Source organism: Caretta caretta, chromosome 6 (genome assembly GCF_965140235.1).
Source record: "Caretta caretta isolate rCarCar2 chromosome 6, rCarCar1.hap1, whole genome shotgun sequence".
NCBI classification, from domain to species: domain Eukaryota; kingdom Metazoa; phylum Chordata; order Testudines; family Cheloniidae; genus Caretta; species Caretta caretta.
In genome coordinates this window covers 110,992,200-111,008,760 of record NC_134211.1, presented here as the reverse complement: position 1 = coordinate 111,008,760, position 16,561 = coordinate 110,992,200, and the positions used below count along the sequence as shown (strand labels likewise).

Sequence of the window (16,561 nt, the reverse complement as noted above, 5' to 3'; positions counted from 1 at the left end):
AGTTAACAGAATAGTAATTCTTCCACATAAGGACCATTTTGTGGAAAACTCCTGGATACTGTAGGAAAGCAGTTTTTACTAGTCACAGGAGACAGAAAATTAACGAAAATATAAAGCAAGATGACGCTTTCTTTTAAATACGTTCATGTCTAATTAACTAAGAGAGTAACCTGGATGTAGGATAGCAAAAGACCACATAAACTGTAAAATTCTTTGCTAAAATCTTTTTTGCTCCGCCAGTGGATTTAAAAGTACTTTTGTCTTCAGGCCACTTTCTATAGCATTTCAAATCCAGTACCTATCAAAAGTTGTAGATCAGAGTTTTCAGCTACTAACACAGAAGGTGACACGGTTCAGGAAAAATATTGCTTTTTGGCAGAGCTGGTAAGAAAACTTGTGTCAATTGTTTCTGAAACCAAAGGAAGTTTACAAAAATATGCAAAATTGTATTATGTTTTCCAACCAGCTGTAATTTTGAGGTCTGTTGTTTTGAAAGAGGCACAAATGAGTTGGTGAACTACATATAGTGACTTAGAAATCTTTTTTTAAGCATTATTCCATTGATTGCTTATAGTAAGTACTAAAATTATTTGGAGTTTCAATAGCAATGACTATATGTGCCAAATGATTGTAGACCAAAAAAGAGCCATTGTTTAAATAATGAATTAAACCAATCGGTTCACTAGCTGCTACAGCTGATAGTAAAATTCCTCAAACTGCAAGACCTTAATAGTTTGTTTTATTTTAATTCTAAATAGAAATTATTTGCTTGCCTTACTGACTTGGTTCTGTATATAAGAGTTTGGAGAAGGGCATAGGGATGGGATGTAATCAGCAAATTTACTTTAAACTCTGGTTCAACAAACCAGATGCACTGGTTTGTTGGAGGGTTTTTGTTTACTTTTAGTATTATAAACATTTTTAGAATGATTTTTGCACATTGGATTCTCAGTTTGGCATTGACACAGATGGTTGTGGGAAGAGACCATAAGCTTGATTTGCCTAAAGAAACCTGGTTACTTTCACCAGCCTACTCCCCTTGCCTTGGTCCTGATGTGTTACCGGTGAAGACTTTCTATCCTTTCCTGTTAGTTATCCCATCATGAGATCATAAAACTAGAAAAGGTTCTTTCTCCCTTACCAATGTACTCAATCCTAAGGGATTGTTTACTAGAGAAATTATGTCTTGTGATGGAGTATGTTTATCTTCCAAAGGTCATTGCTGGGGACACGAAGACACTAATTTGAGTGGAGCAGGTGTCTGTCTGAATAAGTCATTTCTGGAAGAGGTTTTCTTCTGAAGACATGATTCATGATAGCTAGCTTATGATACCATGATACCAGGCTTCCTTTGAGAGAAAACAAGTTTTTAGCTACAAGAGCACACATCACTGCCTTGCAGGAATTTACTCTCACGTTGAATTCTGTGTCCCTGTTAGGGTTTTTACCCTCTGCGATTTATTGAGGCAATCCTGCCAGCTGAGTACATCTTTTTTTCTCTCCTAAATACTATGTGATCTGTAATGGCTGTTCTTTCTGAGGAACTTCTGTCAGGAGCAGGCCCAGGCGTGTTGGTGCTAAGATGTCCTGATCATTGCCTTTTTTCTTTTTTTCTGAGCTAAAATAAAGTTCTTTGACACACCTAATGTAGAGGATTCAAAAAGAGAGAAAGCAAGTGGTAAGGTTTGAAGCTCTTGAAGTATGTTTCATTAACCTGGGTAGAGCAACGTGCACATGTAAACCCAAAGGTAAACCATTCCAATAGAGGGAGGAAGGAAATGAACATTAAGCTGTGCAGCATAACTTGATGACTTACCTCACAAGTAATACTCCACTGCATGTGCTTACTGTATAGTTATAGACAGTGCATCACTTTCAAAATGCACTAAGCTGCTTCCTTAGACATGGTAGCCTTAAACAGGATGTTAAGTGTAGTTCATTTCCTATAGAATAACTCATTTACATTCCTGACACTTACTGTCCAGACTGTAGACAGCATCTTGAGAGTATTAAACCAAGATTTGAAGTCAAAAGTAGTAAATGTATCAAAAATTAATAATAATAAGATTTGCAGGTTGGTGGCTGTTTACCACAGCAAACCTCTATTTCCACCAAAATAACATGAACTTGACAAGGATACATGTTTTTTCTTTTAAGAGATGGCTTAAAAAACTGGATATTTTAATCTCCTCTTAAACATACATAGCTGAAAAATATAACACTGTTAAAGCAATGCTCAAATGTGTGCTAACTCCAGACTTGTTGAACACTCCTTGACTTTTGTTTTTTGTCTGTACCAGGTTGCAATCCTTCCTATGTTACAGTGTATAGTGAATATGGCGTTGATGTCTTTGATGTTAACACTATGGAATGGGTTCAGACAATTGGCCTACGAAGGGTAAGTAGTTCACTTCTGTTGCACAATTTAATTAACTCTGATTTGGAATGGAGGCTCCTTCACAATGTACACTGCAGCTGGGTTAATTTTCCCCCCCTTTATCTCCAAAACAGATCAGACCATTAAATGTGGAGGGCACACTGAATCTCCTTAATTGTGAACCCCCACGGCTTATATATTTCAAGAACAAGTTTTCAGGTTAGTCTTCTTGAGGGAGGGCAGGAGTGGTGTAATGACATTAGGATGGGATGACCAGTCAGCTTGAAACAATCTCAAACTCGTGAGCAAGACAAATTTTTTAGATTGTAAGAATCCAGTTTCTTTCAAACATGCAGTGCGTGCTTTACAGAGTCAACATGCTTTGGAAAATAAATTCTACTATTTGAAGGTGTGTATGTGTAATTGCATTATGTGTTACAGTAGGAGCTGTCCTCAGTGTGCCAGAAACTTCTGATAACAGTAAAAAGCAAATGCTTCGAACCAGAAGTAAAAGAAGATTTGTCTTCAAGGTTCCTGAGGAAGAGAGATTACAACAAAGACGGTAAGGGTTTAATATCTGTACATAGCAGCTTGTACATATTGAAGTGGAATTGTTATGAATGTGAAACAATATTAATCATGAAGTGTTGCTCTTTCAGAGAGATGCTGAGAGACCCTGAACTAAGATCAAAAATGATTTCTAACCCAACAAATTTCAACCATGTGGCTCATATGGGACCAGGAGATGGAATGCAAGTTCTCATGGATCTTCCACTGGTAAAATAAATATAACGGGGAGGGATACATGTGTGTTCAGTTTTGCACTTAAAACCTATGCAGATGGACTGTATAAGGTTTCAGCATTATATTTTAAAATCTTTCAGAGCTGTTAGACACTTTCAAGCTATGATTTCAAGAAATGTGTGCTCCTACAATGCATAGTGCTTCTCAGTCTTATACAAGGAAGTGTTAGCTGACTTTAAAATGGAAAGCTGAAAGAAAGAAATATCACTGCCAAGAGTTTGATAGTATTTTGTAAATAATCAGTCTTTCCCCCTTCCTCTTCCTTGTTTGTTTTGTTAAAACAACAGAATGAATTTCCTTCCCCCTCATCCTCTCGTCACTCTGCTCTGATATCCCCTCCAACAAGCTTTGAGCACGTCTATCACATGAGCCCTATCTCTGCAGAAATCTTTCTCCAGAATGGCCATTCCTCATTGCAAGGCTCCCCTCTGCTTTCTTCCTCTTCCTGTCCCTCCTCTGCCTCCTTGGCAAGGGTAGGAGTAGATATAAACTTTTAGGAACTAGAATGGTGTGCTGTGGCGCTTTGCCAATACTAGAGCAAAAACTAACACAGTTGGAAGATAATTACTAACGTGCTTCTAAGTCAGTGTTCCCAGCTTTATTTTTGTACTTGGATTTAACAAATGTACTGTGGTGTCAGCGGCTAAAATAAAACAAAGGTAAGAGAATGAGATGTGAAGATGCATCTTTATCTTTTATACCTTCCGTTTTGAAATTCCCACCTTTCCTCTCTTTCATCTCTGCTAGCCCAGGCAAGGGTAATATATGCTTCCTTCCAGCGGGAGGAGACAGGAAAACAGCAATTGGTGATGTCACTGCCCCTCTGTAAAGGGTTTGCTGCCTGCCAAGTTCCAACGGCTCCTGTCTCCAGCAGGTGGAAGGAATTTCTGCTGGCTGCTTTGCGGCTCAGTCCTTTCCTTGTGTTTTGTTGAGGGTGTTTGAAAGGGGTGTATTTCTGATACTGTATGGATGCAATCAAGTAGGAGCATTGAGTTTTTGTTTCTACAAACCATTCTGTGTAATGGTTCCAAGCGCATGGGTGTTGAATTATGCTAGAATTTTCATGGGAAAGGAGCTTTAATTGGAAATATCCTGACTAAGGATATGTTTGGTTTGTGTTGCAGAGTGTCTTACCTTCCGCCCAAGATGAAAAAGCATGTCCCTCCACAGCCAACCTCTCACGGCAGCAGCAGAGAAGCAAAACCTACATTTCATGGCCCTCATCAAGTAAGACTGAAAACAAGCAGGTCTGTTCTAACTTAAAGCTTAGATTGTTTCAACATGAGGTATAAAATGCCTTTGTTCTGCAGGTGGCGGTGATTTGGGAGTAGCCGTGCCTCTGAGAAGTATGTCTGACACTGACCAGGAGTTCGACAAAGAGGTAAAGTAGTTTTTATTAAATGGTGACTGAGGAAACATTTTGATAAAGATTGCATTTCTGCATTTCCTCTGCAAAGAGTCTTCCTAGCACACAAGGCCTCTAATGGCAAATTAGTGAAGCCAGCATCAGCTACGAGGACTGAAGGGATGTTTCTGACAGTAAGCTTCAAGGATGTGCTAGTGGCTATGGTTAAGTCTTGTCTACAGTCAGAAGCTGACCCATCGCTGAAGTGTTCCTGAAGCCGCTCAGTCACGTTAACAGTGCTGAAACCAATTGGTCTCATCCACACTTAACAGTTTTCCACACTGGTTCAGGGGGACTGTTGCCAAGAACCTTTTAAACAAATGATACATTGACTCACTGAAATATGTAATGCCATTTCTTTTGCAGGTCTTGCAGTATGTGCCGGTTTTTATCTGCAGGTGAAAGAGATTGCAAGTGGATACTTCCTGTCATCACAGGAGTATAAAACTGCATGAAATTCAAGTGTCTTTCACCAGGCTAGTGAAATAGGATTTTTCATCTGTATTGTCATCAGTGCAGTTTTTTTACAAGCTTTGTACAGGTACTTTCATGTGACCTGTGCAAGTGAAATATTAAGAAATGTGACTGGGACTGGGCCAAGATCTTTGAAAGTGACTAGTGATTTTGGGTGTCCAATTTAAGAAATCTTTTAAAGACTTGATTTTCAGAGTGCAGGTGCTCACTGCTTTCTGAAATCAGGCCTCTTTAAGATGTTTCAAGTTGTGCACCCAAGATCACCAGTCAGTTTTGAAGATCTTGGCCCTGAGTTCTAATTCCAACTCTCCCTCTGACTCGTGTTGCCTTGGGTGAGCCGCTCTAAAACAAAACACAAATATTAATTGAGTGGCTAAAGTTTAGATATCTAAATAAGCGTCTTGATTTTTCAGAGGTGCTGACCACCTACAGTTCTTGTTGACTTCATTATGTATTGCAATCTTCTTCCTAGATCTCCTGCACATTCCATATTCTAGTTGTTTGCTGTTACTTGTAGATGCATATACTGGAATAGATTCAATTTTAAAAAGTATTTAATTTTCACTTTTTTGTTAAATCTTACATTGGTTATTACCTAGAAATTTTAATTTACAATATAATAGATTATTACACATGCAAAATCAGGATCTAACACTACCTTTATATCATTGTTTTCCCATAGCTTGCTGCCTTATCACAGCATGAACTCAATTGTGTATCTTGTTAGAATAATCTTATTATCGGTGGTATATCCTAGAAGTGGCAAAATCTTGTGAACAGCAGTCCTCATGGATGTCACCTTTCAGTCAATGAGCTAAATTTAAATCCCCTTTTCTGCAGTAACTGACTGCGATGATAGCAGTTTTCCTATGAAACTTTTCATGAGCCACAGATTTGTGTACTGTTAAGGGTTACAACTCCCCAAAATAGTGGGAAACTGGCCAGCTGAGGGAAGACGAAGATTTGGAGGCGGAGTTCCAACAATCAGTAGGATGTCTGGAAAATGACCTGGAAGAGAGCTGTCTTAACTGAGTTACTGAGTGGAAGGAGTCTCCTGTAAATACTTGTTGTTTCTGCAGTGGGTTTCCAGCCTGTTATTTGGCAACTCTCTGATTATTTTGTCATGCAGTCAAAACACTTCCCACAGGTTTCCTCATGCTGCCAGGGCCATTGTTTGCCAAAAGCTTATGCAATATGTAAGCTATTTTATAATTTCTGTTCTTCAGTGTGTTGATAAAGTATTGGAATGAAATTGTTCATTTATGATATGTGCAAACCAATCCTATTTTGTGCTCACTTAAATCAGTTGGGAAAAATTTGCTGAAAAATCCTAAATTACATTGAATAGAAATAAACTTTGTTTTCCAACAGGAAAAGCTTTGTAGTGGCTAGAGGAGGGGAAAGTAATAATAGGGACTCCTGAGTTCTTTTCCTGACTTTACCATTTACTTGTGTTGATATTGGTAAGTCACTTAGGAGACTGATCCAAAGCCTATTGGCACTAATGGAAATATTCATGTTAACTTCTGTTAGCTTTGGCTCATTCCTTCTACCTCTGCCTCATTTCATGAGTGTAATGTAAATTAATGTAAAAGTGAATGTAGCACCTTAATTATGTTTGTAAAGTGCCTTGAAAGCTTCTGAGTGTAAAGTATTTTAAATAAGAAATTGAATCCTTTTTGTTTCTCTTTAACAGCCTGATTCAGATTCTACCAAACACTCTACTCCCTCTAACAGCTCAAATCCAAGCGGTCCCCCAAGTCCCAATTCTCCACATAGGAATCAGCTTACACTAGATGGACTGGATCAGTCAACCTGTGATGCGTAACACTACCGCTCCTACCATTCCAGCTTCGATCATTCACTGCTCCGTGGAGTATTCGAGAGCAAGGCAAAGCTGTCTCAGATGCTAGTGCCAAGACTGATGCTAAATCTCTAGTGTTGCACAAGAATAATTATATATCCAGATTGTAGATACAAAATATTGAAATGAAGAAAAATACTTTACTACAATAGTGATCAAGCTTTTTATGCAAAATTGTTCACTGTTAAGTTATGGTTGATTCATTCGTTTTATTTCTGCACAGCTATCACAGTTCCATTGCATAGTAGGATTAAAGGCCACCAGTAAATAGTCTGATTCTTATGCTGAAAAAGAAATAGAGAAGAGGTACTGATAGTGTTACTACTAAACAGTATCAGAAATCTTATTTTTCTAGAGAATGATGTAATGTCTCATTAGCAGGAAATCCTTTTAGACAGAATTTGGACCTCTGAATAGGAAATACAAGCAGCTTGAGTTACATCCTCAGATAAATATACTTTTCCCTTTTTCCTGTAACTGTTTCCTAAGTCTTTAGGGGAATGATAGGAAGCTATAGGCTGTTCCCAGCATCAACAGAATCATCAGGAAGTCAAATGAAAGTTGGTGATAGTTTTGTGGCCTTTTAACTCATTTAGCCATTACATTTCAGCTGCATAACTGTCTTTCTATCTTTCTACCAACTTTTTAGTCTTGTACATAGGACTATTACTAGTAATGTTTTACTCTTACCCTGCTTTTTAGTCCTTCTCATTCATGATCATTAGTCAGGGCTTTTAAGACATCAGTAAATAATGCTGTGAAAACAAATTTTACTTCTAGTTCCTGCTATCCTCCTCTGAGATGTCGTTTCTCTTGGTTTTTCAGTGTAAAATACACTACTTTTTTTTTTTTAAAGCTCACAAGCATTCTTGGAGGAACACTACCCTTAAAGTCTGCTTGAACTAAGGGACTGTATCATACTAAAACATCAGTCTATTTTATTGGTAACCAAAGTGGAACATGAAGGATGTGTAAGCGAGGGTGCTGCTTTTTGATTAATTGTATCCTCACATGCATGAAGACCCCATGATTATTAATCAAGTATTGATCATGGAGAAAGATGCACAACACACTCCTGTATATTTTGCTATGGCCCACGTGCAGTGGTGATGGTCTTGCGTGTATATTTAATCTCATGCCTCCATGTATTATACATTTAGTAATCAAAGATTTGTGACCATGTTTCATTAAAAGCTTGTAATTAATTCAGTGGCTGGCATATCCAGTTTGTCATTGTCACACTAGTGTGCCTTCTGTGCCAATTTTATGACAGTTGGATGTCACTTATTTAAAATTTGGTTTAAATGGGCTAATGATAATATACCAATGGCTAATGTTCTTTTCTGAAACACTGTATAGGACGTGCACTTATTTAGTTTAAACTGAGTGTTCTAGTCAACATTTAATCCTGTTACATTAAGTGTTTGACAGTACTTGCTCTTTTTTCCTCAGATTATTGATAAAGGGGGCTCAATTAGAGCTGGACACTACTGCTTTGGGGGTTTTCTGGTTTTTACTTTTTTAATGTAAGTCTAAGTCTTTGTAATTATTGAATTGTGAAAACATTTTTGAACAATTTACCTGTCAATAAAGCAGAAGAGGGAGGTTTTAAAGTTCATAATGGTCTGTCTTGACATGTGAAAATACTTTACTGTATTTAGTTTCATAATAAATTCACTGTGTTCAGTTAAAACTTAAGATATAAAATGAATGAGAAATATTTTGAAACGCCATTCATGAGCATTACAAAAGAGATGTGAATTTCTGTGCACTTGTTTAATGGCAAAGAAAAACCTTTTGCTAGTGCTGCTGGAATTGCAGCAACTTCTCTTCGTCTGAGAAAGGATTATCATTTTCATTCTGAGTCCCTGATTCATGTTAGCATCTTTAAAATATTTAGAACAATTATTTCTTGGGGATTGAGGTGTAGGTGAAGGGACTTCAATATCTGTTCAAACATCTTCTAAATGGTGTGGTGGATGCAGGAAAGTCGGGAAGATGCAGTGGTTCTAAAGAAACACTGTTATGAAAACGTTAAAGCGTGGGAATTTGAATGCCTAGGCTGAAGTTCCATTGTTTTAACCCATTTTACTGTGCCTACTGTACTGAGGGATTTTGAACAATCCTTTGTTTTAAAATTCCCCATGTGCTGCAGTACTTGGCTACAATGGGGCAGGTTACAGCTGAAGTTTAGAAGAAACCTAGTTTCTACTTTATCCCTTCTAGATGGTTAACATACTTCCTATGTGAATTTCCACCCGCCTATATAGGCGCTCCCAAGGATTCCAGTTTTTTCCTGCTTGTTGATCATTAGGACCCTCATAGCAACCATTCTCCTCCTAGCCACACAGGCCTGGATGGACCTCTTAATTGAGTTCACAATGCTGCACTCTAATCAGCCAAAAGGATTATGAGGATCTCTTGTATGATAGTGCAGAGCAGTGCAACTGAGCTGGCTCTCCAGTTTGGGGAAGGTGTACCAGGAATCTCCCTTGAGGTGCGTGTAGGATTGCTGACCAGAGGGAGTACAACAAACTCTAAATGCAGTATTCAGACACTAACCCATCTTCTAAAAAAAGTCAAAGACTTCTACTGCTCTTGGGCTGATTGTTCTTTGCATTCCAAGGGCTTAGCATAGAAACAGTGACTCTGTTAATTATAACAGTGCTAAATTGCAGCACTCAAATGCAGTAGCAGAGGTTTGGATGTAATGTAATACTTATGGGGGAAATCTGTGCCACTGCACAATGCAGAATTTTGCAAAAATAAACGTGCACAGAATTTCCCTTCCCCCCCAGAAATGGGCCTGCAGTGCTGCTAGGGGCCACTGGACTTGGCAGAGCCCAGTTTGCACATAAGACACTGCTAGGGAGAGGGAGAGGGAGCTAGAGGGGTTCTCAAACTAGGGGTCGGGACCCCTCAGGGGGTTGCGAAGTTATTACATGGGGGGATCGCGAGCTGTCAGTCTCCACTCCAAACCCTGCTTTGCATCCAGCCTTTATAACGGTGTTAAATATATAAAAAAGTGTTTTTAATTTATAAGGGGGGGTTACACTCAGAGGCTTTCTATTTGAAAGGGGTCACCTTTACAAAAGTTTGAGAATCACTGAGCTAGAGGGTTCCTGGCAGCTACAGTTCCCAGTATGTCCTGAGGGAAGGAGAGGGCGATGCGCAGGAAACTCCATGCAAGCCTGGGACCAAACATCAAGCCTTTTGTCCCTCTGGATCTCTAGGGAGGAGGGTGCAGGTATCGGGGGGGTGGGAGGGGGGGTGAAAGGGTGCATGCATCTGGCCCTCCCGGCTGGGCTCTGGGGGTGGGAAGGGGGCAGAGAAACGGGAACTGGGTTGTCATGTTTCTTTAACTCTCTACTCCTGGGGCATTTTTGTGTGTGTCTGAATTGTGACAGACATACTTGCTGACATAAATTATCAAAATAATTGAAACTGGTGTGATTATGTAGTGTTATTTTGACAAATAAAATTTGCAGAATTTTAAAATACTGTGTGCAGAATTTTTAATTTTTTTGGTGCAGAATGCCTCCAGGAGTAATTTAAGCACATGGGTAAGCAGTGGTGACTAGTAACTGCTGATAGTGGGGGTGCACAATTTAAAGTTTCTGGTAGTATGCAGTGCGGTTTCAGGACAGGTACTCGAGACAAAGGAGTTTTAATTTCTAGAACTATTTTTGATGTCATGTTTTACGATAGTATGTAATAGCAGATGGAGGCTGTTCTAAAAGACAGCTACACATGATGCTCTGGATTGCACTAGTGTACTATATCAATTTGAAGAAAGATTTGCAAACCAATTCGTTGATATGCTCTTTTAGAGCTCTTGTGATATCTGTACCCAATAATTATGTCAGGAATCAGTTCTAATTTAACCCTATAAAATTATTTTCCCTCTCCATGTGAATCCCCTCTCCCTGCTGGATTTACAAGAAGACATCTCTTGGGCATCACAAGTACCAGAAATTTCATGCTAACCCTACTGGTAGCTATGATGTCTGTTCTGGTATCTGTAGTATCACAGAATGCTGAATATTGGTCATCATTAGCAAACCTGTAAAAACAGATTTCATGGCAGGAGGATAGTGGTTTGAAAGAATTTTTGGAAAGTAAATTAAAACAGATTTCTGTGCCCAATCTCCTGTGCCCAGCCCAATTAACAGAGACATTCAAGTCATGTTTCTGAGCTTGCCTACAATTTTCTCTTTACAGTTCACTTTTAACTAGAGATGGACCAAAACTAGGACATAGAATTCAAACCACTCAGAAAGAAACATGAGGCAGATCAGATCTAGGTCCAGATTTCAACTTCACAGCTTAGGTTTATTTTTATGATGGGCCAGTTCAGAACTCCAAATCCCAACACCCTTGTCTGGCTTGGGTTTGGTATTTGAAGTTTAGGAACTTGAATTTGGATCAAAGCTTCACAGCTTACACACTTTTTTGCTATTAACTTTACAAAGTTAATAGTGTGACTCTCCGGTTCTTAATTATTTATTCTATTCCAGCATTAAGGCCACAATCGAGCAAACTCTTAAGCATATGCTCAATTATAAGCATGGGAGTAGTCCCACTGAAATCAATGGAACTGCTCAAATGCTTGGATTTAGCACGTTTAAGTACTCTGCTGGACTAGGGCATTTAGAAAAAATGAAATAAAATATTGTCACAATTCAGGGGAACTGCACTTCTATTCCCCCCATTGCCCCTGGTCCCTGCTGCTTCCCCCCTCCCCATTGCCTTGAGATCCTTTCTGCAGCCTCCCATGTACCAGGCAGGCTCCCCTGTTGAGCCTGCTGTCATCCTGATCCCTCTTCCCAGCTGTGGGTGCCACCTAGTGGGACTCAGGAGGAGCACATGTATCAGTGTCTTTTCCCAGGCACATCCCCTCAGCCGCACTCCTCTTGACTCCCACCCTGGCAGAAATCTGGGGCAGGCATGCGAACCCACATGTCTCACCACCACCATGCATCGCCTATGTGGGTAGGTTTCTAAAAACAAATCAATTGCTTAGTATTAAGTTCCATTTTTTAATTCAACATAACAAGGTGTCCAATCTGTCCCATGCCCCATTCCTCTACTAGAAATTGCCCAGGCTTCTCATTCTAGTCACCAGCAGGGTCATCCTTAAAGCATCAGGCTAACTTTTTAAATGAAAAATAATCTGGAGCTCATGAAATGTTAGCTGGACAGCACCACGGACTGATCCTGTTTAATGGGGAGGAAAAGGTATAGGATCGGTTGGGCACTTCAACCCTCCAAGGAAAGAGAATTCTCTCTCCACTGTTCCATTAGTTTAGATGGAATATATGGGCCCAGAGAGTTAACATGACCCTGTCACTGTCCAACACCAGTGTTAAACAAGGAGCCTCAGCCTCAGCCTGATTAGTACCATGGCAAACATAGAAATTCATGCCAAAGGTTAGAATTTTACTAGTTTACTAACACACACAAGGAAAAAAATCAAAGCCAGGCAAAAGGCATTGAAAGTGGAATTGGATGATTATTCAAAACCTGTCAGTCTCTCTTTAGAGAGTGAATTTTGGTTAGTCTCTTATTCTGTCAAACAGTCCTTGGTGGGGCAGGGTTAGTTCTGTTGTTCAGCTCTGAGTAAAATGAGTCATTTTCCTGCTTTAGACAAAACACACAGAAGAGAGAGGATAGTAAAGATGGGGGAAATACAGTTTGTTGATGTTCTCAGTATACAGGACAACTGGTCAGTCACCGACAGATGAAAGGCCAGCCTCAACAGCAGCTGTTCTGGACTATGGCTCACCTTTCCTGGTCAGGGACATCATCTGGTTGTTTGGTCAGGTCCCTCTTCACTGGTCCTTCTCTGGCAGAGGTGGATAGGCTATCTCATCTTGCCATGCCGGTGCCCTGCAGTGCAGCTGATTTCAGAATCGGGTGAAAAGCAGGACAGAAGGAAGATTGGGGGTTGGGGGGGAGAAGGAAAGGAAAACACGAGGGAAGGGAAGACAGCAGGATCTCACATGTATCAGACTGGGGTCCTCACTGGTGCAGCAATGGTGTTCAAGCATCCCGAGCGGAGTATCAAAGCCTGGTGTCACGGCAACAATCCTTCCACCTTACCTGCAGAAATTTTAAAGTTCAATTTTTCTCCCCTAAAAGTCTCTTTTTAAGGTCCCCCAAAAGGGTAATAGATGGAATGGTCCATCCTCTCATTAGTTTGCCCACCCCTTAGGCCTAATTTCTGAAGCACCGATTCTGGTCTATTCATTTCCAGTTCTCTGTGCCTCTTGTTTTCCAGTCATAATCTTAACACTGGTCTTGAGCGGTATCAGTAAAACCCTTCGTGTTTAAATTAATTCAGTCCTTCTGTCTCCTGACATCATTCCTTAAATAATTTTATATAGCAGGTAATTTTGACAATTCACCTTTACTCACTTTACTCAGCAGTTAGGCTAAGAACTAAAGTGGGCCTGCTAGGCCCCAATTGTGACAAGAACTCCCACTCAGGGTCAGACCCCTGTCCTGAGATTGTGTTTTCCAAGGCACCGGCTGGTGCCAATACTGACGATAGTTTTGGCGATGTGGATACTTAGCCACTAGGAGCTAGACTGGGGCCACCTACAACTTTTATATTAAATTTTGGTCACCCCTAACGTAGGGTGACCTTAATGTGAAAGGCCAGTAGCCTTACTAATTCCTTGAGTCCTTTCCCTGCCTGTGAATCGAACACATCTGCCAATCCAATATGCAATGCAAATATTCTGAGAACAAAACTTTTTACAATTAAAAATAGCCCGAGTGGTGTGTTTGAAAAGACCAGCTTCATGCAGGCCTATTATGTATACACAGAGATAATTTGGGTACACACAAATGTAGGCTCTCGGGCCCAATTTTTAAAGAGATTTAGGTGTTGCTTAGCTGAATGGAACAAAGCTTAACCTCTAGGTGGCCTCCTGCTTACTTGCATTTTCAGCTCTCCGTTAGGCAGCTCTGTCCTGCCTAGGCTTCCTATCGGGTGCATGGGGGTCGTTATAAGTCCCTAAGAAAGGGATTTTCAGATGCCAGTTGGTGGAATGGGCGGCTGCCTGTGCTAGCCAGATGAGAAATGCTGAAGACACGAGAGGAGGAGGGTGTAGGGACCTATGTAACTGACCTGATGTGCCTGGCTGACAGGCCAGAGGCAGCCATCTCCCTCCACTTGGGATTCTCAGATGTGAACTCGCTCCTGGAGTTAGGCACCTAAGCTAGTTTAGTCGCTCAGGTAACCAAGCCCTAGCTCCCCAAACTGACCATATCTCTATCTGCTCATGCTCATTAGTTCTCTCACACCGCCTTATATTACCCTATGCAGGAGCATCGCAAGTGCCCTAAATGTGTGAGGGGGCCCCACAGGCACCTGAACTGTGCCCCAGGGACCTCTCCAAGGCCCCGCACTGCCCCTTCTCCCCAAGCCCTTGCCCCCGCACTGCCCTTCTCCCTAAGGCCCTGCCCTCATACCACGCCTTCTCCCCAAACCCCTGCCTTCTCATCACCCCAAGTCCTCGTCCCTGCACCGCCCTTTCTCCCAGAGGCCCTGCCCTCACACTGCCCCTCTTCCCCCCAAGACTACGCCCCCTGCTAGCTTCTCTCCGCCCCTGTCCAGGGCTGCTGGAACAATTTGTATAGTGGGGGTGCTGAGAGCCATTGAACCAAACTCTAAACCCTGTATATGATAGAAACCACGTCAAGCCAGGGGGTGTAGCAGCACCCCGGGTTCCAGCACCTATGCCCCTGTTGCTTGCCCTTACGGCTGGTAAAAAGTGAGAGGGCCCTGGCCCTGCCTGTTCTGGTGCCGCTGGCCCTATGCCTCCAGCTCAGTCTTGTGCAGGTACTTGTGCTGCCCCTCCCAGAGCCAGCAGGTTTGTATAATTTTTGGTGGTGCCCAGAACAGGTCCAAGTCTCGTCCCACCTGCCTAAGGCTCTGAGAGAGCGTTTGGGTGCGGGCTCTGGGCTGGGGCAGGGGGTTGGGGTGCAGGAGGGGGGAGCGGGCTCTGGGAGGGAGTTTGGGTGTGAGGGTTGGGGTGCGGGGGGGTGGGCTCTGGGAGGGAGGCTGGGGTGCAGAAGGGGGGCAGCAGGCTGGGGTGCAGAGCTTACCTCGGGCGGCTCCTGAAAGCGACCCTGCAACCCCCCACCCCCACCCCCCCTGCAGCAGCTCCTAGGCAGGGGCCAGAGGGGTCTCCACGCACCGCTGCCCGCAGGCACTGCACCTACAACTCACATTGGCCGCAGCTCGGGGCGGGGCAACAGGTGGAGACAAGCCCTCCCCAGGGGCTGCAGGGACGTGCTGGCCTCTTCTGGAAGCCGAGCGGGCAAGCTGTAAGCCACCTTGGCCCTGTTGCGCTGCCGGAGGTGGCGGCGGGGGCCCCTGGACCCTTTAATTGGTAGAGCATGGGCACCACAGGCCCATACAACTTGCCACCCCCCTGGCCCCTCCTCCTGTCAGTGGCCTGCATCAGGCCCCCTGCTGACAGGTATCAGGTCTTAGAGCACATCTACATGATTGGATCCCCTGGTGAGATCAGCATTTCTCCTGCCTAGCTTGAGGATCCTGGCTCCGGCCCTCCAGGGCTTCAGTGTCAGCAAGGGCTCTGAGCTGCTCCTGAGCTCCTCTGGAGTACTGTGTCCAGTTTTGGACCCCACACTTCAAGAAGGATGTGGATAAATTGGAGAGAGTCCAGCGAAGGGCAACAAAAATGATTAGGGGTCTGGAACACATGAGTTATGAGGAGAGGCTGAGGGAGCTGGGATTGTTTAGCCTGCAGAAGAGAAGAATGAGGGGGGATTTGATAGCTGCTTTCAACTACCTGAAAGGGGGTTCCAAAGAGGATGGCTCTAGACTGTTCTCAATGGTATCAGATGACAGAACGAGGAGTAATGGTCTCAAGCTGCAGTGGGGGAGGTTTAGATTGGATATTAGGAAAAACTTTTTCACTAAGAGGGTGGTGAAACACTGGAATGCGTTACCTAGGGAGGTGGTAGAATCTCCTTCCTTAGAGGTTTTTAAGGTCAGGCTTGACAAAGCCCTGGCTGGGATGATTTAACTGGGAATTGGTCCTGCTTCGAGCAGGGGGTTGGACTAGATGACCTTCTGGGGTCCCTTCCAACCCTTATATTCTATGATTCTATGATTCTATGATTAACTGCACTTAAGCTGCTTTGAAAATGCTGAGCAGCAAATTTAGGCACCGGGAAGGGGGGGGGGGCTGTTAGGTGGCATCTGAGCTGTGCTTTTGAAAATGTCATTGGCACCTACATGGTGGACTTAGGTACCCAGCTGCCTTTTTAGGCACTTAAATCCCTTTGACAATAAGGGCCGCAGTGACATTAAGAATTTTGGTGTGTTATGCCAGAAAAATGCTGAATGGCAACATTTTAAAGGGCTACAGTGGGTGAGGTAATATCTTTTATTGGTCCAATTTCTGTTGGTGAGAGAGACGAGCTTTCCCAGAGCTCTATTTCAGGTCTGGGTAAGGTATGCTGCGCATGACAGGTGAGTGTGCTAAGGTGCCACGAGTACTCCTTTTCTTTTAGCCGAAGTAGTTCTCACATATTCAAGGAAAAGTGGCCCATTAACACCTCTCCAGTCACAGGACTGTTGTAATAAACCAAAAAATCC

The 16,561-nt window shown here is 42.4% G+C and overlaps 1 protein-coding gene across 7 annotated transcripts in view; it reads left to right on the top strand.

Annotated features, from left to right (window-relative positions):
* CDC42BPB (CDC42 binding protein kinase beta) overlaps nt 1-8,622 on the top strand; it is a 133,823-nt gene extending 125,201 nt beyond the window's left edge. For 4 of the 7 annotated variants that reach the window (XM_048852342.2, XM_048852338.2, XM_048852341.2 and 1 more), the window contains 7 exons: nt 2,301-2,398; nt 2,512-2,596; nt 2,819-2,939; nt 3,037-3,154; nt 4,306-4,408; nt 4,492-4,562; nt 6,757-8,622. In XM_048852342.2, the coding sequence (XP_048708299.1) occupies nt 2,301-2,398; nt 2,512-2,596; nt 2,819-2,939; nt 3,037-3,154; nt 4,306-4,408; nt 4,492-4,562; nt 6,757-6,888 (728 nt within the window). In that variant the 3' untranslated portion in view covers nt 6,889-8,622. The remainder of the gene's footprint in view (nt 1-2,300; nt 2,399-2,511; nt 2,597-2,818; nt 2,940-3,036; nt 3,155-4,305; nt 4,409-4,491; nt 4,563-6,756) is intronic. The other 3 variants (XM_075129888.1, XM_048852340.2, XM_048852337.2) reach the window with 1 other exon arrangement.
* Nucleotides 8,623-16,561: the final 7,939 nt, after the last annotated feature.